The 20207-nt window shown below is 52.0% G+C and overlaps 1 protein-coding gene across 4 annotated transcripts in view; it reads right to left on the reverse strand.

Moving 5' to 3' along the window:
- Positions 1 to 20207, reverse strand: part of MPP1 (MAGUK p55 scaffold protein 1) — a 57865-nt gene that overhangs the window by 9183 nt on the left and 28475 nt on the right. For all 4 annotated transcript variants that reach the window (XM_077826145.1, XM_077826147.1, XM_077826148.1 and 1 more), the window contains exons 6-11: positions 15859 to 16055; positions 15255 to 15361; positions 12610 to 12690; positions 11063 to 11143; positions 9254 to 9456; positions 7940 to 8014 (exon numbers count right to left, since the gene is read on the reverse strand). In XM_077826145.1, the coding sequence (XP_077682271.1) occupies positions 7940 to 8014; positions 9254 to 9456; positions 11063 to 11143; positions 12610 to 12690; positions 15255 to 15361; positions 15859 to 16055 (744 nt within the window). The remainder of the gene's footprint in view (positions 1 to 7939; positions 8015 to 9253; positions 9457 to 11062; positions 11144 to 12609; positions 12691 to 15254; positions 15362 to 15858; positions 16056 to 20207) is intronic.

Genomic DNA, 20207 nt, shown 5'->3' on the forward strand with positions numbered 1-20207 from the left:
TCTCCAACCCTTTAAGGAACCGTCCCACCATTGGTGGGAAAACACTGAGCCCCCCGAGAACCCCGGATGGAAGGTGGAGATGGCCGCCAGGTGTACTCTGAGTGAGGACGGGGGCTAGCCCTTGCTGCTTGAGGTGCAGGAGGTACTCCAGGATGGCCTGCACCGGGGCCTGGCATGGCCGCACCTGTTGGGGTTCACACCAACATGAGAACCTTTTCCACTTGGCCATATAGGTCGCCCTGGTACAGGGCTTTCTACTTCCAAGCAGAATCTGCTGCACAGGAAGGGAGCACTGGCTCTCCAGGGTGTTTAGCCACAGAGCCTCAGGTGCAGTGACTGCAGGTCGGGGTGGAGAAGCTGGCAGCCGTCCTGTGTAATGAGGTCCCGGTGTAGGGGCAGGACTACTGGGGCCTCCACTGACAGCTCTAGGAGCGATGTGTACCAGTGCTGTACCAGTGTATCACCACCACCCTGACCCTGCACACCTTGAGTAGGACCTTATGCACTAAGGGGAGCGGGAGAAAAACATACATCAAGCCCCCTCTCCACGGGATCGCAAACGCGTACGTGAGCGAGCCTGGGCTGTGGCCCTGGAACGAGCAGAACCGTGGGCACTGGGCATTGACCATGGTGGCAAACAGGTCTACCCGGGAAAACCTCCACCTGTGGAAGAGCGAAAACACGACGTCCGCTCTGAGCTTCCGCTCATGTATGCAGTATGACCTGCTGAAGGAGTCCACCAGCTCATTTCGTACCCCCGGGAGACAGGACGCCTTGAGGTGAATTGCATGGGCTATGCAAAGGTCACAGAGGACAGCAGCCTCAAAACAGAGTGGCAAGGAACGGGCCCCGCCCTGTTTGTTTATATAAAATATGGCAGTAGTATTGTCTGTCGGAACTGTCATGCTATGACCACTCAGAATGGCTTGAAAGGTCTGGCAGGCGAGACAAATCGCCCCGAGCTCTTCACATTGATATGGAGCAACTGCTCTGCTCCGGAGCACAACCCCTGCGTCGTGAAGTTCCCCAAGTGAACCCTCCATCCGTGGTCTGACGCGTCCGTCACCAGCGTCAGATCCGGTTGTGGGGCGGCAAAGGGGATGCCTTCGCAAACCACGGGCTGGGACTGCCACCACCGCAGGGAGTCCAGCACGTCCCTTGGGGCTGTCACTACCAAGTCCAGGGGATCCCTGCCTGGTGGTACATCCGAGCGAGCCATGCCTGCAGAGTCCTGAGTCTCCGTTTAGCATGCCTGACCACGTGCGTGCAATCTGCCATGTGGTCCAGCAGCCACAGGCAGCACCTGGCCGTTGTCGTTAGAGACTGGCGCAAGGAGGCCATCACTTGCTGGATAGACTGGAATCGGGATACTGGAAGTCTTGCTCTGGCCTGCACCACATCCAGGACCACTCCTATGAATTCTCCTCTCTGCGTGGGTACGAGCATGGACTTGGGGAAGTTGATCAGGAGCCCCAGCTCGCGGAACAATCTCAGGGCCACCTCCACATGACCCCCCATTTCTGCCTCGGATCGACCCACCAGGAGCCAGTCGTCAAGGTATGGGTACACCCGGATTCTCTGCCTCTGTAAGAAGGCCACCACCACCACCATGAACTTCGTGAACACTTGTGGGGCCGCGGCTAGACCAAACGGGGGAACCGCAAACTGGTAATGTTCTTGGCCCACGGTGAAGCGCAGAAACTGCCGATGTGTTGGGTGGACGGCGATATGAAAGTATGTGTCCTTCATGTCGAGGGCAGTGAACCAGTCCCCCAGATCCAGGGAAGGGATGATGGTGCCCAGAGAGACCATGCGGAACTGGGCCTTGACCAGGAACTTGTCAAGGCTGCATAGGTCTAGGATGGGGCGAAGGCCCCTTTTGGCCTTGGGGATGAGGAAGTACCAGGAGTAGAACCCTTTCCCCCTTAGATCGTGCGGCACCACCTCTACCACCCCCGCCTCTAGCAGCGAGCGAACCTCCTTCTCTAGGAGATGCTGGTGAGAGAGGTCTCTGAAGAGGGACAGGGAAGTGGGGTGGGGAGGGAGGGAAGGAAGAGAATTGCAGCGCGGTACCCGTTCTGCACCGTGCATAAGACCCAAAGGTCTGAGGTAATGGTGGACCACGCACGGGAGAAACAGGGCAGGCAGTTCAGGAAACAAAGGGACGGTTCTGGTGACTGGTTTGGTATGCTGTCTTCGAGCACACCTTCAAAAGCCTGGCTTACTTCCTGGCTGGGGTATGTGCTGGCCTTGTTTCTGGCCCGGTGCATTATTGTTACTGTTGTTGCACCGTTGCCTGTTATCCCTGCCTCGCCTACGGTAAGGCTCATGCCTATGGTGAGGCTGGTACTGGCGTTGAGGGGGAGGCTGCGGCTTAAAGGGCTTCCTCTGGGTCCCCGGGGTGTGCACACCCAGCGACTTAAGCGTAGCTCGCAAGTCCTTAAGGCTGTGCAGCCTCGTGTCTATCTGGTCTGAGAAGAGCCCGGACCCTTCGAAGGGGAGGTCCTGGAGTGTACTCTGGACCTCAGGCGGCTGGCCTGAGTCCTGCAGCCATGCCAAGCGCCTCATGACCACCCCCAACATGATTGTTCTGGCCGCCGCGTCTGCCAAATCCAAGGAGGCCTGGAGAGAGGTCTTAGCTACTGGCTTACCCTTGTCCACCAGGACCGTAAACTCCTGTTGGGAACCTTGCAGGAGGTTGTCCTTAAACTTCCCCACCGCCGCCCAGGAGTTGAAATTATGCCTGTTGAGGATGGCCTGCTGGTTCGCAATCCTCAACTGAAGGCCCCCAGATGAGTTCACATTTCTTCCAAAAAGGTCCAGACGTTTCGCCTCCTTGGCCTTAGGGGCCGGGGCCTGCTGTCCATGGCACTCTCTTTCATTTACCGCTGAGATCACTAGGGAGCATGGACTCAGAACAGGAACTCATAGCCCTTAGATGGGGCAAAGTATTTACGCTCCACTCCTTTGGCCGTTGGAGCGCTGGAGGCTGGGGTCTGCCATATGGTCTTATATTTGGACAGAATGGTCTTAATGAGCGGGAGCACTATTCTGGATGGACCTTTGGGGCTCAAAATGTCCACCATGGGGTCTTCCTGCTCAACCATCTCCTTGGCCTGCAACCCCAAGTTCTGGGGGACCCTGCACAGCAACTCATGGTGGGCTCTATAGTCTATCGGTGGAGGGCCGGACACCGCTGTACCCACCAACGCCTCATCCAGGGATGACGAGGAGGTTAGCTGCTGCTCGACCCCCTCTGGCTGGTCCTCCTGTTCCCCTTCTCCCGTGGGAGGGGCCTCTGGCTCCGGCCGGGGCAGGAGTCCATGGGACAGCACTGGACTCGGTGCCGGTCTCTCCGGTTTATCCTGGGGGGATGCTGGAGGCTTGGATACTGTAGCCTCTGACACCGTCTGGCGTCGGTGCAGGGACCGGGATCACTGCACCGAGTAACTTGCCCTGAACGGGGCCCCTTGGTGCCCCTGATAGGCCCAGGGGGTCCAGAAGGGCCAATGGCCTGGCGGCCCCCATTGGGATTGCTAGCCCACCTGAGGGTCCCTGCTGTCCAGGGCCCGGTGTGGTAGCTATAGCGGCCTGAGTCGGCGCCAGACTGTAGCGATGCCAATTTCGACGACCATAGCGGTGCCAACGATCTGCGCCGGCAGGAGAACGAGCAGCTCCTGGCTGAGCGGGAGCAGTACCGGTATCCCCGGGACCAGGACCAGTGCCAGTGCCGGCGTTCCCTGAACCGGGACTGTCTGTGGGAGTCCTCTGGCGAGGGCCGTTTCAATTCCTCCCGGTGCCAGTCTCTGGGTGGTGCCAGAGAGCGGTGTGCCCTTTCCGGTGCTTCCTCGCGCGAACCACTCCCAGTGCCGCGACTTCCTTCTAGGCTGCTGGTAAATGAGTCCACGGAGTCGGAGCTCGACCGGGACCAACTCTGGGAGCGGTGCTGGGACAGTGTCCTCAAGTGGCACACTATTGCCAGCTTACCCCTCAATGGCATCCGCGGCATGGGTGCTGGAGGGTTCTCTCTATGCGGGAGTGGGCTCGCCACCGACAGCTCAATGAGATCCTTTGCAGCCTCAAAGGGGCCAGGCGTGGAGGGCTGATCCGTTATGCCCTCGAGCCCATCGTCTGCACTGAGCTCACTTAGGTCTGGGCTTGGTGGGGCTTGTGCTGCTGGGAACGCCAGTGTCAGCACCAGTACCGCGGCCTTCCCGCTCTTATCAGCGCTCGGGGCCTTGGGAGGCGCTGGCCTCCTGTGAGGGGAATGACCGCACCTTGCTTTTGGCTGTGCCAGGGGCCGCACCGGAGAGGACGAGCAGTGCCGGGGCCTAGTCTGGCGCTCTGGGGCTGACAGTTTACAGTGCATAGCCAGTGCCAGGTCTCTCGACAGCTCCGGGGCACTACGCACCGAGGAAGCCTGAGCTAGAGTCGGGTGCTTCGGGCCCGGTGGCTGCAATGCAGCCTCCATCAACAGCTGCTTTAAATGAAAGTCTCTTTCTTTCCTTGTTCTTGGCTTAAACGCCTTGCAAATCCTACACCGCTCAGTTTGATGTTCGTCCCCCAGGCAACATAGACACGAGTCATGGGGGTCACTAACTGGCATAGGTTTGTGGCATGTGGCGCAAGCCTTGAAGCCATGGGCCTGCGGCATGCCCTGCGGCGGGTGCTGGAAACCTCCAAGCACCTAAATCACTTAAGTGTCCACCATCAAGGTATGTTAACTAACTGATAACAGCTACTCTGAAAAGGCTAAGGGACTGCTCTTCTGAGAGAGAGAGGTTGTTCCAACGCTGCCATGGACGATAAGAAGGAACTGGAGGGGGTCAGGCCGGCAGGGGTATATATGAACGGCGCAGTGGTGCCACTTGGGGAGCCCCGCCGGGAGCCGCTAAGAGAAAAAGTTTCCGACGCTCGTGCACGCAGCATGCGCACACCTAATGTGGAATGGACGTGAACAATCAACAGATCCATCTCCCTGTTTTTTCCCAAAACCACATAGCGACAACTGGGAGACAATTGTGCATATACTAGATATTAGAAAGACATTAGCATTCTACTTGGACAGGACTCAGGACTTCAGGAAATCCCCTAAACTCTTCCTTTTGTCCACAGAAAGATCCAAAAGTTCTGTGATATTGCCTCAAAGACTATCCAAATGGGTCTCTAGTTGCATTAATCACTTATCAAGGACACAACTTGCTTCCGTCCAGAGTCCATATGCACTCCACGAGGTCAGTTTCTACCTCAATCACATTCCTTAGGGATACCCCTATCTCAGCAATCTATAGAGCAATGACTTGGGCCTCTGCCCATACTTTCACAGAACATTATGCGATCATTGAAGATTTGGCCACTGACACCATCTTCGACTCCACAGTACTCTCTGTAGTAAAAGACTCGACTCTGAAGTCCCAGCGTCCAGTGGTGGGTACTGCTCGGGAGTCACCTGAAGTGGAGCACCCATAGGGACACTACTCGAAGAAGAGGAAGTTACTCACCTTGTGCAGTAACAATGGTTCTTTGAGATGTGTCCCTGTATGGGTGCTCCACAACCCACCCTCCTCCCCTCTACTTCGGAGTTCTCTATAGGGCTCTGTGGTAGAGAAGGAAGTGAGGGAGGTTCGCCCGTGCTAGGGATGGAGAGCACATGCGCAGGCTCAATGGAACACTGCTACCAAAAATCTCCGATTAGAGGTGAAGGGGCACACCTAAAGTGAAGCACCCATAGGGACACACATCTCGAAGAATCATCATTACTGCACAAGGTGAGTAACTTCCTCTTTTTTACCCACGAAAGCGTATGCCCAAATAAATCTGTTAGTCTTTAAGGTGCCACCGGACTCCTTGTTGTTTTTCTGAGTCGCTCTAACATTGTTTTTTCATCTCTGTCCCCAGTAGCACTTGAAATGAACATGGCTGTTCTGTTTACCAGCATCATGAGCTCAGCTCTGGGCAACAGTGAATTGCTGCAGCCTGCACCCCGCTCTCTGTGTGGCGTTCAGCAGCCAGAGCGTATTTAGAGGGGAAAAATACCCCTGCTCTCTGAGCTGCTGGAGGTCATGTTTTGGCCATTGCCCTTGACTTACTAAGCAGTTACCTGAACTGTGAAAGCAGGCTAAATATAGCATTTGCTTCACCACCCGGGCCTGTCCCCTGTGGCAGAAGACAGTTTTTATCAATAGTAGCTCAGCCTTGCTTCACACTGGCACCTTCAGCAACTGCAGTGGGTTGCAGGCCCATGGAGCCAGCTGGCCCACAACTTTTTCAGATAGCACAATAGTTAGCCCTTACATAACACCTTCCATTGGACAGCACCTCATAAACACAGACTAATCAGTTTGCGGGTGGCACTTCATTCAAAGGCTACATAAACCCTCCACCTGTTACAGCCTCCTGATCAAATTGTCTGCAACCTAATCCCCAGCTACAGGTTGACTGACTGAGCCAGCCCTGTCCAAGAGCATGGAGCAGGGGTCCTGGCCAAGACTGAGTTCAGGCAGGGCTTCCAGGGCTTGTTTACTCCTCTAGGGAGTAAACAAAGGGAAAATGGGACACCCCACAGGGCTACCCCAAGGGCCCCCTTCACTCCCCATCCCCCACACAGGGCCAGCCTGAGTCCCCCCTACCGCGCAGGGCTGGCATTACCACTCACCCCCTGTATGTTCCTCCATTCCCCGCTAGGGGGTCACACCCCACCTTTTTGGCAAAAATTGCATTTGTCCAGTTTGATCAGTTGGCAAGAGCAAATGGGACAAATGCCCAGTTTTGCCAAAAAAGTTGGGATGGCTGGGACAGGGTTTAAAAAGGGGCCTGTCCTGGCCAAAATGAGACATGTGGTCACCCTGCTCCTCTCGCCCCCTGGTTTCAATGTCCAGCTGTGTGGAATTTCTCAGCTCTACTCTGCCATTGCCATGCAGGCACCCTGCTTAGCAAAGGGTTAGCTTAGCCAGGCCACGAGTGAACCAAGTGGGTTAGAAAGACATGCGCCTGCTGCAAGCTGCAGCCTAGGATCCCAGCGCTTTCTGAACAGATTGCTGCATAAACCCCCCTTTCATCTTCAGTGGTAAAGGGCAGCAGCTCAGTTAGCTAAATAATCAAGAGAACATCTGCTGTTGCCATGTGCTATTTGCATAGACAAGACTATTCAAGGGCAGGACAAAGGGACCCATCCAGCGGCACACCTAAGCCAGTCTCTCGTACAATACCAGTCACTTGGCTGCTGCACAGCACCAGAGACTGGAGAGGGGAGCTGATCCAGGTGTTACTGTTTCGGGCTGGCTGGCTGCCATCTAATCAGCGTGAGCCACACTGACAGCAGGAAGGTCTCTGCAGCTTGAAACTGCTGCAAGTTGACAGCGCTTTGGCTCTGGGAAGTGAAATGACCTGTGCAGGGCGAGCCCCAGGCAGGGCAAAGTCAGAATCCATGAATGCCAGGGACTGGGCCCCTTAAGGAGCCATTTGTGGGGTGGTTTGTGTCCTTGCCTATTGGAAACTCAGCAGCTTAGCTGGGATTCATACATGAATGGAGAGGGGTTGCTGGGGAGAAGCTGCTGGCAAAGTCCCCCCCACCCACACTGCCACATCCCCTGTAATTCCAGTCCTGAGACAGCCCTCCCCTCCCTAGTTCTGGTGCGGGAGGGGAATGAAGTAGCAGGGGGCACCCTCCCCAGCTATGCTGCTGTCTGGGGTGAAGGTCTTGCTGCCTTCGCTATTCCTATAGGCTTGGAGGCAGCCAGGCGCTAGCTATGGAAGAGCACACATGCTAGACAGTTTCACTTCCTCCAGCCACCACAATCCCTCTAAGGGCAGGGGAAGCAGCCTTGGAGGAGGGGCAGGTTTGCCTCATCTCACCTCCTAAGGAATTCCTTTTGCAAAGTGAATATGGGAGAACACGCCTGTGTAATCGCTCCATCTCCCGCCACACCATGGCACCCACCTGATTGGCCTGGTCTGTTGGCGCGATGAAGACAATGAATGGGGACAGCTCGGCAGTGCGCACAATCTTCAGGGTCTGCAGATGGGAGTCAGGGAGAGAGAGGGCTCAGGAGCAGAGTGCAAGGCCCTTCCTGCCTTCCAGAGGGCTGCCAGTTCTGCTGGGTCCCGGCTGGAGGCCAGGATCCCCGAAAATCACACCCTGGGTGTCTGCCAGGGACAGGCCCATGTCACAGCCTCACACAGAGGTGGGTCAAAGGCTGGCTCTGTGGGGCTGCGGACAGCTTGCACTGCTGCTGCCAGAGGTCTTTGGGCTTCAGGCCTGTCACATCAGCTAAGTATAAATTCACTTTAAAAATCCTTAGCTTGGGATGCAGCAAAGGATTCCAGCTGCACCCTTTCAGAAGCTGCCACGGGGATGCTGGCCCTTGGCTGCAGGAGCAGCTGATGTTCTGCTAGCTAGACAGTGCCGATCTGAAATAGTGACACCTGAAGGCAGATCAGAACTAGTGCAATCTACCGCTGCAGGCCAGCAGCTGGTGACCTCCGCAGCTGTAATTATCCTCTCTCATCCCATTGGAAAGTTCTAAGGGACCCACAGAACAGCCATCATCATTAAGGGCTGGGACGGTCAGCTCTCACTGAGGGGAGAGGTTTGCCTCCATACCCTCGTCATTAGCTGAAGGCAGTAAGTCGCCAAGTTGGGGCGCAGACTTCCCTGCCCTTTCCACGGGCGCCCTGGGGGATGGATATGCCAATCCCGTGGCAGCTTTGCCATCTGCCTTTATGCTCTCCTTCTAGGAGGCGGGTGCTCTCTGGAATACCTGTGCAGCAGGAAGGTGTGGGGCCATCAGCAGCAGTCTCGCCCAAGGTATCTGCCCAGTACGGGGGCACTAGGTGGAGTCCATCCATTGGTTTTATCTCTTGTGTTTAATTTTCCTCCCTCCGTGCCCTTTCCCCCTGGCTACTGGCAGGTGCATAGCTCAGTCCAGCTCAGTTGCCCTCTACAGTGCCCCACTCTCCTAGCCAAATGGCCTGCTCTTTCACTGCCTTGCCTTTTCACCCAGCCCCAGCTTGGGTTATGCTTTAAAGGATACATTTTGCACCCAGCCACTAACATCATGCCCGCGAGTGACGGGCCCCAGCGTTCTGCCTGCGCAACTGGTGGGCACAGTTGGGAAGACAGAGGGATAAATCCTCCTTTGCACCCCCAAATGCAAGTGCAGTTAAATGTGGGTGCAAAGCTGCCCCCGAAAATTTTAGAGGTACTTTTTCCAACTCTGACCCCTAACACGCTGCCCCCATCCCTCACCCTCACCTGGGGCTCAATGTCCAGGATGGCGATTTTATCCTGCTGGTGGATCTGATGCACTGTTTCAAACTTGGTGCCAAATATGTTTCCCTGGTAGCTCCCAAACTCCAGGAACTCATTGGTGGAGATGTCCCTGGTCATCTCCTCAGTGGAGATGAAGTGATAGTCCTTCCCGTCCACTTCGTTCTTCTTCTGGGGACGTGTGGTGTCTGAATGGGCGAGAGAGCTGGGTGACTGACCTGTGCTGCCACCTCACAAGGGAACCAAAGGGGCCAGCTAGCTTGGGCCAACATGACCACTGAGCAGGAAGGCTGTGGAGAGAGTGGCTGCTGTGCCACTCTGCACCATAGGAAGCCCTCACGTGTTCCCAAGCTGGGCCCTAGTAATGCCAGGAGGGGGGAGTCAGAAGAAGTGAGCACTTGGTGAAGAGAGGCAGAGCCTCCATCAGCTTTAACCCTTTGCTGCTCAGAACAAGGGTGGGCAGAGCATGGATTTGCTGCCTGTAGTGCCTTGACTGTTGCTCAGGTGAGGGGATCTGGAGCATTCCTGCCTCTCGACCTCCTTGCCTATGTCAAGGGCCACCAAGCCCTGCCCCTAGTGATGAGTATGGCCAGCCAAGGTCACTGAAAGCAGCATCACTTGGGAACAAGGGCTCACATTAGAGCCTGGACTGGACTGTAAACTCTTTGCCAGCCCAAAACAGTTTTGGCAACAAAAATCAGGCCCAGCAAGACCTATGAGGCCTGCTTTGAAACTGACTAGGTTTCATGTTGATGGTGTCCTTTAAAGCCAAGGGAAAACACTGATCTACCAGCTCTGAGGCCAGGCTCCTGGCACCTCTTCTTCTATTTCTCCGCCGCTGGCAGGAGGCTCCGAAAAGCCAAGATACCCCAATGAAAGCAACCTCCACCAGCCTTTGCGTGCACACCAGGCCATTCCCAGCATGGGCTTGGCTGGATGTGCTCTTCTCCAGCTGGCCTTGCCATGTTTTCAGCACTGGCGCTGCTCAGGAGTTTTGGCAGGAACATGGGGTAATCTGAGCCCAATTGCATTCACCGATGGCAAGGAAACATGCCTCCAGGACAGACAAGCTGCCATCTTGCTGGAAAGTACAAGTGTGCTGGAGACACTGCTGCCTTGGTCGAGGCAGGCCCCATTTACCCAGCATGCACCCTGTGGGACTACAACATCTTCCCTAAACATGACTTTGGGCAACCTCCAGAGCCACTTTAGCAACACTAGCAAAACAGACCAAAAAAACCTCGCCCAATGTGGTGGGTCACTGAAATGTCCAGTGGCAGGAGCTCGGGTCTGATTTCAAGGCTGATTGAACTGAGGTTGTGCACTCCTGTATCTATGAACACATGGGGCTGTGACATTCTCTGACGGCATTTGGGGTGGTCCCGTTACTCTCGTGAGTCACTCCAAAGGAGCATCTATCACATCTTCCTGCCACCTCATCCCCACAGGGGTTCTGCATGCACCACGGACAGTACAGAATGGCTTAGAGCTTCCCTATCTTTTTTTTTTTTTTTTTAAAACAGGGACTATTTTTGGTAACCCTCCCCCGGTAATGCCAGGTGCTCAGTGACCATGAACCCAAACTGTGCAGGGCTCAGAGGGAGTTGGAACAATCTCTGAACATTCTCTGAAACAGCTTTTCTGCACCTAACCCTCCCCCAGCTCTATGCAGGTAAGGCTAGGAGTGAGTGCTGGGAAGCTGGCCTTCCTAGGGCTTTAAAATGGCTAGTTCTGGTTGCTGACACAGGCACTGGGGGTGGGTAGAGCTCGACCCCACTATGGGTGACTACTTACATGGAGCTGGATACCCAAACTTCTCCGGGTTCTTGCTGAGCAGGGCATTCTTAATGTGGCTACGACCTACCCCGCTTGCACCTGTGCAAAGAGGATGAGAGAGGGATGGGAAATCAGTGCCCCCCAAGAGAGGCCTTTCCTGTACTGGAGAAGGGGAGAGGGGAATCACAAGAGCCATGCGGGAGGAGTAAGAGAAGAACCCCTCTTCAGAGGAAGGAGCTCTGGCAGAGAGAGCGAGTAGGGATGGAGCAGGATGACCTAGCCAAGGAAATTCCATCCCTGTTGGGTCACTGAGCCCATCCCCCAGAAGGAATGGGATAACTGCTGCCCAGACCAGATAGTGGAGCCTCTTCGCCCCTTTGGAATGGACCAGACTCTGCAAAATGGGAGACCCTGTTCTTTTCAATATGGCCATAATGCAGGGCAATGCACTTCCAGTCCCAGAGCCAGCCCACTGCTTCTCCATGGACTGGGCAAGGCACAGCCTTGGCACTACTGAGTTAGGTCTGGATCCTCCTATGCGTCTAACGCCCAGTGAAACCAATAGAAGTTAGGCACCAAAATACCTTTCAGGATCTTGACCTTAGTGTCTACACAGTGGCACTCAGCAACATTAATCCAAATTACCAAAAGGAATTAATTTAAAATGAATTAAAATAAATCCCCATGTGGACTCATTCAGAATTAGAGTGGTCTTAATTAGGTTTTGTTTAAAGTGAATTAAGATAAACCAAATTAAAGGCCACTTTAATTCTGAACGTGTGTGTCCACACAGGGAGTTAATGTGGTTTAACTAACCCACTTTAAAAACTAATTTAGAATAACTTTCCTGAGTGTCCCCATGCAGACATGCCCTGAGTCTCATACCAAGGGGTCTGTGCCGTGCAAGGCTCAGGACAGGGGTTGATTCCCACCCTTAGGTTTAAACAAAAGGCAGCTTTATCATTCTTTTAAAAAAAAAAAACCACTGCATTGTTTTTGAAAACCCATCCCCTCCCACCTAGGGCTGACTGCTCCTCCTCCAGGTTCCCTCTGCAGCACAGTTCACACCATGACTCGGGTACTGCTAACCGTGCGAGTTTCTAAATGCCCAAGCCGGCCAACACAGCTGTGCCTGAGGATGCCAGTTCAGCTCTTCTGAACTTCTACTGCACAGCCAGCAGGGGCAGCTCAAAACACAGGGAGAGCGGGAGCTTGGGGTGACTCTTGCAGCACCCCAAGCCCCCACACAAATCTCTCTAGAATCCAGTAGGACTCTCAATCCGAGGAGAATACATTTTATTCAGGCCAGATGTAGGTCATAAATCCACCAGCTGATGTTGTTTTAAGGATCAAGGGCTTGATCCAAAGTCCACTAAAGTTGATGGAAACACTCCCATTGCCTTGGGATCAAACCCGTGTTAAAGAAGTAACAGACCTAACCCTCAGCTGGCAGCGTTCCCCAGTGGAAATGCTCTATCAGGTTCCATTCTGTCCAGGCCGTTGTCAGGGTGGAGAGGGACAATGGCCAGAAAAGCACAACATGTACATAGAGGGCAGGGCCATACCTATCAGCACCAGGGTCTTCCTCTTGAAGGCTGGCAGCCTCACCACCTCCTCATATGAAATCACATCCAACTGGTCAAAAACTGGGGGGAGAGAAGGGAAATGGATCCAAGAGAGGATCAGAATCAGTCCAGATGCAAAATCAGGGCACATCCCTGTCCAAGGCCACTGGGACATATTGGCATCGGTATATAATACCGCCACCAACACATCGCTCTCATATTGCACTTTGCTTCAGTAGATCTCAAACCACTTTACAAAGGTCAGTATCATTAGCCCCCTTTTAAATATGGTGAAACTGAGGCACAGAGAGGGGAAGTGACTTGCCTTTTGGAGGGCACCAAACTATTTGCAAATTCAGTGAATAGTCTGGGCTGAAAAAAAAATGGAGGTTTTTTAAAGTGAAAATGAAATAATTGGACTTTTCCTTCCAAAATGGCATTTCAGTTCAATATTTAGCTAATTTTTTAAACCATAAATAAATAAATAAATAAATAAATAAATAAAAAGAGCATGCGCACGAGAGAGCAAGAATGAAAAACACCCCAAAGCAATGAACCCAGAAGGATTTTTTCCCCCATTTTTGTTTTGGCAAGAAAAAAAGAAAATCAGGCTTGCTTCAAACAAATCTGATTTTTTTTTTAGATTTTTCTATTTGGCCCATGTACCAAAAAAATCAATTACCCAGCTCTGCTCCTGAGGCTCGCTCCTAGGTCACACTGCATCCCTTACAAACTCAGCCGCAGAGAGAAATCAGCAAATGGTAACATACTTTGGGGATTAATATGGGGAAACTGTAGTGACAAGGTGTGAAATAAATGGCTCCTCTCCCCATTCAGTTCTGCCCAGGAGTCTGGACCCCAGAGGAGCCAAATTGGAAGCTGCAAGACTAACTCTTAGCTGAAGGAGTTATGGGGATCTTGGTTTATTTTCCTGAGGGAATAGTGAGGATCTTTATTTATCCCCTTGATTTACTGCCCTGTTTGTCACTGTCTCCCAGACTACAGGCCAGGCCAGGTGCCAGCATGTCCCCAGGCTCTGGTCACACAACTCTCCACCCCCCCATCACTCAGTTCTCTGGTGCATTGTTGGCACTGGCTTATTATGGGTCAGTTTCAGGTCCTGGTGCATTAAAACCTCAATAGTACAATCATTTAACCAGCAGGGTTTATTTGCTTGGCTGGGCCCCTGGATGAAGGTGGTGAATAGGGAGGATTCTCCCTAATCGAGGAACAGATTTTTGATCTGTTAAAAGTTTTAAGAGGTGAACTGAAAACCTCTGACTTGCCAGGACCTGAGTGCAGAGTCTGTGTTTGTCCTGATGCATCTGATGATGAGGGCCATAAATTAGCTCAGGGCCAGATTTCCAAGGTCTCAGCTCCTACAGTTGAGGCAGCTCAGCACACATTTCAGCACCAAATAAGGACCAAGATTTTAAAGGAGCTCAGCACTCATTATGTACCCACTGTGCCAAACTCTGGCCCTGGCTGTGGGTGCTGAGCCCTTCTTGAGCATTCCAGCCAGAGAGCTGCTTCCCGGTGCAACACGTCACTGGGGCACCATGGCAATGCTCAGATGTCACTATGCACAGCGTAAACGACGACACACAGTGCAGGGGAGAATTGGGCCCATAATTCCTAATGCAGAGCAGAGAGCTACACTTCTGGGAGAGCAAAATCCCAGGGCAGAGGGAGCAAAGTGGGCAGAGACCAGGTGGGGGAGCCTGCAGGAAGGACTGGGCTGGGGACCATCCCTCTGGCAGGACAACAGGCTTTACATTATCTTTAGTTATGGGTCTCTGCCCATCCCTCCTGAAATGGGATTTAACTCTGCACCCATTCCCAGCTAACACACTTGGGCCTAGAACAGCTGTAAAAAAAAAAAAACACAGATGGCTCTTACAAAGCTGAATGCCTAGTGGCAGCACCCCCGCCTCCCCTGGCACCAGCTGCTGGCAGAGCTGTTCCTACATAGCTCTTTCCTTCCAGTCAGGCGGGGAACACAGCGTGTTTAATCCTCTCTCCTTCCTGTGTGCACCCCAAGTCCACACCTGTTGTGACTCCACAGCAGCAATGTAAACAAAGCCAGCAGGTCGGGCTCTTTGCAAGCTGCTTTGCAAACAGGAGGAGACAATGTAAAGAGATTCCCAGAGGGGAAAATAATGGAGAGTCATTTACCAGATGACTCGAGGTCATCTGACTGATTTGTACATGATGGGACTCTTCCAAGAAAGCCAACACCAGGCGCGGGGCAAGATGCCTTTCCTCATGCTCCACTGGAGGTAGTTGTGGTAGCCTCCAATAAGGAGACAGCTACCAGAGAGCACACTGCCATGCTGTGCAGCTCTGACTGCATTGTTCCTAGGAGGGGGAATTTAAGAGACCACAGGAAAGGCAGTTTTCACATGACCAGGGAGCCTGTTGCAGAGGACATGTGGATCACAGCCCCGTCACCAGGCTGCGGCATCCTGCGTACGCTGTCCAACCAGTGAAACAACCTCAGAGTCCAGTGCTTGTTCTAAGCACCAGAGTCCTGCGAGCACCCCTGTCCTGCTGCCCGATGGGAAGGTGCATTGCAGCGACAGCTGCCAGGGCTGATCCTGAGCAGCAACGAACAGGGGCTTGTGACAAGGAAGGGGGCTGCTTACTTGAGCTGTGCTTGGCCAGGTATTTGTCTTTGCACTTCTTCTTTTTCCCAAAGGGGCTGCAGCTCTGGGCTTCACTCTGACTGGACTGGGTTATACTAGCCACACGCCTATAAGGGGGAAAACACACGAGCGACGGAGGGAGTCAGATCAGGTAAGGTTAGGTTTTGGTCCAAACCTAGTGACCCCCAGAAGCATCAGGATTTCCTCAATGCACAAGAGTAAGGAAAGGATAGTCAGGGCTCACACCAAAGGGGTCAGAGAGTATCTCCTTGCCAGATCTAGTGTCCACACCAAGGTGATCAGGGTAGCACCGGGCTAGACCCATGGGTCACTGTGGCCAAGGTCAGAGGGTGCCAACAGCCCATCCCAAAAGACACAGTCTACCTAGCTCTCTGCACTGAGCAGCTGGGCCCAGCTTCTCCAAGGAGCAGCACCTACACCAGTTTCATCTCTGAAGCATATTCCACATGGATGCAAGGCAGGGATTCTGAGCCACGAGCCCCTGGGCAGCTCCCATACTGGAGATGCAGCACTTGGAGCTGTGCACAGAGCCTGGAGTCCCCCGGCCCCCCGAGCTGCTTTCACCAGCAACTCTGGAACGTACCATTCTTGTAGTTCAGGGGAGGGGATCAGCCCTGCTGACTCCGTGGAGGACCCTTCTACCCGGCCCTGCCACCAGTTGCTGTCATCCTTGTTGATGATCTGGATGATGTCCCCTGTCTTGAACTTCAGCCCTGCCTCCTTGCAGGGGATCAGGCTGTCCATCTTGGGGTCATAGTCAAACTGGGCCCTCATGAACATCTGGAGAAGAAGCCGAAGGTCAGTCAGTCAATGCCACGTGTTTTTGGCTCTGCCATTTCTGCTACGCGGCTCCTGCGACGTCCCCCAGCAGTGACCATACAAGATGGGATAAGAGATTAACTGCCCCAAACCTAAGCTGCAAGTGTAGGGCACATCCCCATCTTGTCTCCCCTGTCCATGACCCCCTTTTCAGGTCTTATCTGCAGACCTGATGAGCTAGAAGAGATGCCACAACCTAGAGATGAAGGGGCCCAGGCATTTAGAAATGCCAGTCATTAGATTACGTACACACTCCCCCAACTGCCAACCCAACAGTCAGTCTGAGGGGCTTTAATTCTACCTGAAGATCCACCCAAAATCTAACTCCATGCCTTCCCCGGCCATCCTAGCAAACTGCGTGTCCTCTGACTCTGGGAATCTCCTGGGGAAGGAGGAATGGCATCATCCTTGGGGAAAGCTAAGAATCCAGACAGCAAGTGTGAGGCAAGCGCTGCCAGAGGTCGGGGCAGAAATGGGGAAAGAAACCATCTCCTGGGGGTGAACTGTGGTGAACAGGTAGTTAAAGGTGGGATGAGCGGGGCAGAGGGAAGACAGAGTCCTGAACTGAACATTAACTGCTACAGCCATTGCTTCAAAACAGGACCAATTCTCCTTCCCATTTCTAGTCCCTCCAATACGGGACGAGCTGGAGCAGATCAGGACCTTGTGGTCTAGTTGTCTCAGGTTCTCACCCTGCCACTGGTCAGTCCCTCCACACACGCTATTTCCCCTCTCCCAACGCAAAGACTCTCACTATCAATCAGAGCTAGTCCAAAACCTAAATGCAAGACACTGAGAGCAGGGCCTAGACAGGGTTACTTGGCCTGGAGCCAGCCAGATAAAGTGCAGTAAGCCAACAACAGGCAGGACCAGGGGAATTCCTCTATATACCAAACATACAGAGCTCTCTAGCAGGCACTGACTCAGCTATCTGAACCAAGGGGGCAGGGGAACTGGCTTAGAAGTCAGGTGCCAGAAGCCACAGAACAGACAGGGAACGTCTTTGAGCACAAAGGTCTCTGCATGAGCATTGATTTGGGGAGTGGGGGCTGGAGTGGAAAAGTTTCCAGAGAAGGGGATGACCTGATCCCTCATGACCAGATATCTTCTCCCATCTTCTGCCCAAGACAGCAGGTCTCAGAGGCTGGGTTTTTGTGTCCACACCTCGCCAGGAGCAGCGGTTTGCCTGGGATTTTACCTTTGCTGAGTAAACTTCTCCAGCTGCTCCCTGGCCACATCTAGGAAACTCACACCTAAGCTTTGCAAACCCATCACATCGGCTTTAGCAGGCAGGGCAACCCAGAGGGCTCAGCACTGGGGACCTTTACAGATAGAAAGGGCTCCATCTGGGAGTACAGTCCTATACCGTTGTCCATACCAGCTCCCTGCATCTCTCCTGTGGCATGTCTGTTCTGTGAGCATTGCAGAGCCCAGAGCAACTGCAGATGAGGAAGTACATCTTTAGCAATATCATTGGTAAGCTCAACCCACGGGGGCTTTCTGGCTGAGAGAGGAAGCTGAGCACAGCTGGGATTTTGCAGTTGAGGGGCAGCTTTGCAGGCACCAAACATTTGATCACCGTGCTGAAGGGTGGTGGTAGCTAAATCTACAACCCATGGAAAACCTGAAGTGTGTGATAGCATACCCCATAAATCACAGCTTGCATGTAGAGATGATCATCTCTGAGCAGCAAAGCCATGAGTAGGAGATCTCTACTGTCCAAGGGAGGACGCTTGTTTGAGATGAAATTTACCTCCATTCCACACAAGTGTGGAGTTCACTCAACTGTTATTGCTGCAAGTTATTTGCCCTGGAAGTGCAAAGCCATGACACTTAGAAAGTTTGCGGATGATACCAAGCTGGAAGGGTTGCAAGTACTTTGGAGGATAGGATTAAAATTCAAAATTATTTGGACAAATTGGAGACGCATTTTGAAGGAAACGGAATGAAATTCAATAAGGACAAATGCAAAGTACTCCATTTAGGAAGGCACAATCAGCTGTACACATACAAAATGGGAAATGACTGCCTATAAAGGAGTACTGAGGAAAGGGACCTAGGGGTCATAGTGGATCACAAGCTAAATATGAGTCAAAGTGTTACACTGTTGCAAAAAATGTGAACATCATTCTATGATGTATCAGCAGGAGAGTTGTAAGCAAGTCGCGAGAAGTAATTCTTCTGCTCTACTCCGTGCTGATTAGGCCTCAGCTGGAGTAATGTGTCCATCTCTGGGCACCACATTTCAGGAAAGATGTGGACAAATTGGATATAGTCCAGAGAAGAGCAACAAAAATGATTAAAGGTTTAGAAAACACGACCTCTGAGGGAAGACTGGGGGGAAAAAAAAAAGGATTTGTTTATTCTGGAGAAGACAAGACTGAGGGGAGACATGATAACAGTTTCAAGTACATAAAAGGTTGTTATAAGGAGGAGGGTGATAAATTGTTCTCCTTATCCAGCAAGGACAGGAGAAGCAGCAAAGGGCTTAAATTGTAGCAAGGAAGGTTTAGGTTGGACATTAGGAAAACTTCCTAACTGTCAGGATAGTTAAGCACTGGAACAAATTGCCTAGGGAGGTTGTGGAATCTCCATCACTGGAGCTTTTTAAGAACAGATACACCTGTCAGGGATGACCTAGTTATTACGAAGTCCTGCCTTGAGTGCAGGAGACTGGACTAGACCTATGAGGTCCCTTCCAGTCCTACACTTCTACGATTCTCTGATGTGGAAGCAGAGAACAGTGCAATTCATGCTTGGAAAAGAAACTACTCCCACATGATGTCTGGAGTAAAATATTCTTTTTTGTCCCATCTTTAGACCCTGCCAGATCAGAGCTCTTGACAAGCAGGGCCTTGGAGATCTTTCTTCCTGAGCAGGATAAACCAGACTTTCTTTGCAACATATTAAAATAGGGGTTGGCAAAGTACTGTCCATGACTGTCCTCACTTTTACTATGGAGCTGTGGCCTGTGAGATAACAGGTCCCAGCATGTAGTAAACAGTATCCCTTTGTTGCCAGAAGGCCAGAATGCTGGGGATCAAGATGGAGTATTGCATGCTGGGACTTGTGTGAGCCACATCTCAGCATTAAAGACCATAAAGGGTACAACTGCCCCTGCAAGTGAGGCTCCCAGACTCCAGATTCGCTAGTGCAGCCCCTTCCATTTGTCAAAATTTGGATGGACCAACCTGAGAAGAGCCTGTGAAATACCAGTGACATTGGCCAATCTCTTGTTAATATAAGAGCTCAGCGGGTTATGACACCCTGTACCCCATGTTCACTACTTTTATATGGCTATAAAATATTTTGTACAAAGTATACCTTGTTTGAAAACTCAATCTGCTGAATATTATCATCTCTTTGAAATATGTGTAACATCACTGCATGTCAAATTATGAGATTTTGCTCTGTGGATTATTACTGAAATATGTTGTAGTTCTGGGTAATGCCTACAAACTAGTTTCTGAGAGAGAAAGACACACTGAAGTATCATCATAATCAAATGAACCATCAGGGACTGTCACCTAGATAAGCAGCCATCCTTTGGCAGGAAGGAAGGTATAAGCAAGAACTTTACATATTAGCACTGGAAAACAATTGGAGGTCCCGCGTAAACAGATTGTCGCCTGACTCCCAGCTGGGGGCAATCCTCAAAGAAGGGGAAAAAGTTTGCAGATGATACCAAGCTGAGAGGGGTTGCAAGTACTTTGGAGGATAGGAGACCAAACAACACACAAATTACCTTTCTTTGTCACCTTACATCTCTCTGCTCATAACAACAATGGATACCTGAAGAACACTGAATTAAGGGAAGTGGTCCCAGGCTGAAAGGAAATCAAGTCTGTGAACTGAGAATTACTTGCAGCATCTGGCGCAATGAGAATGATATTTGCCTCTAATCTTATTTACCTTGGTAAAGTTTAGGGAAATTAGCTTAATTTTAACTTTTTATTTCTTTTGTAACCAATTCTAACTTTTATCCCTTATCACTTATAATCACTTAAAATATTTCTCTAGTTAAATAAACATATTTAATTTTTTTATCTAAGCCAGTGTGTTTGTTTGAAGTGTTTGGGAAACCTCTACTTGGGATAACAAAGGCTGGTGCAT

Source organism: Eretmochelys imbricata, chromosome 9, assembly GCF_965152235.1.
Source record: "Eretmochelys imbricata isolate rEreImb1 chromosome 9, rEreImb1.hap1, whole genome shotgun sequence".
NCBI classification, from domain to species: Eukaryota; Metazoa; Chordata; order Testudines; family Cheloniidae; genus Eretmochelys; species Eretmochelys imbricata.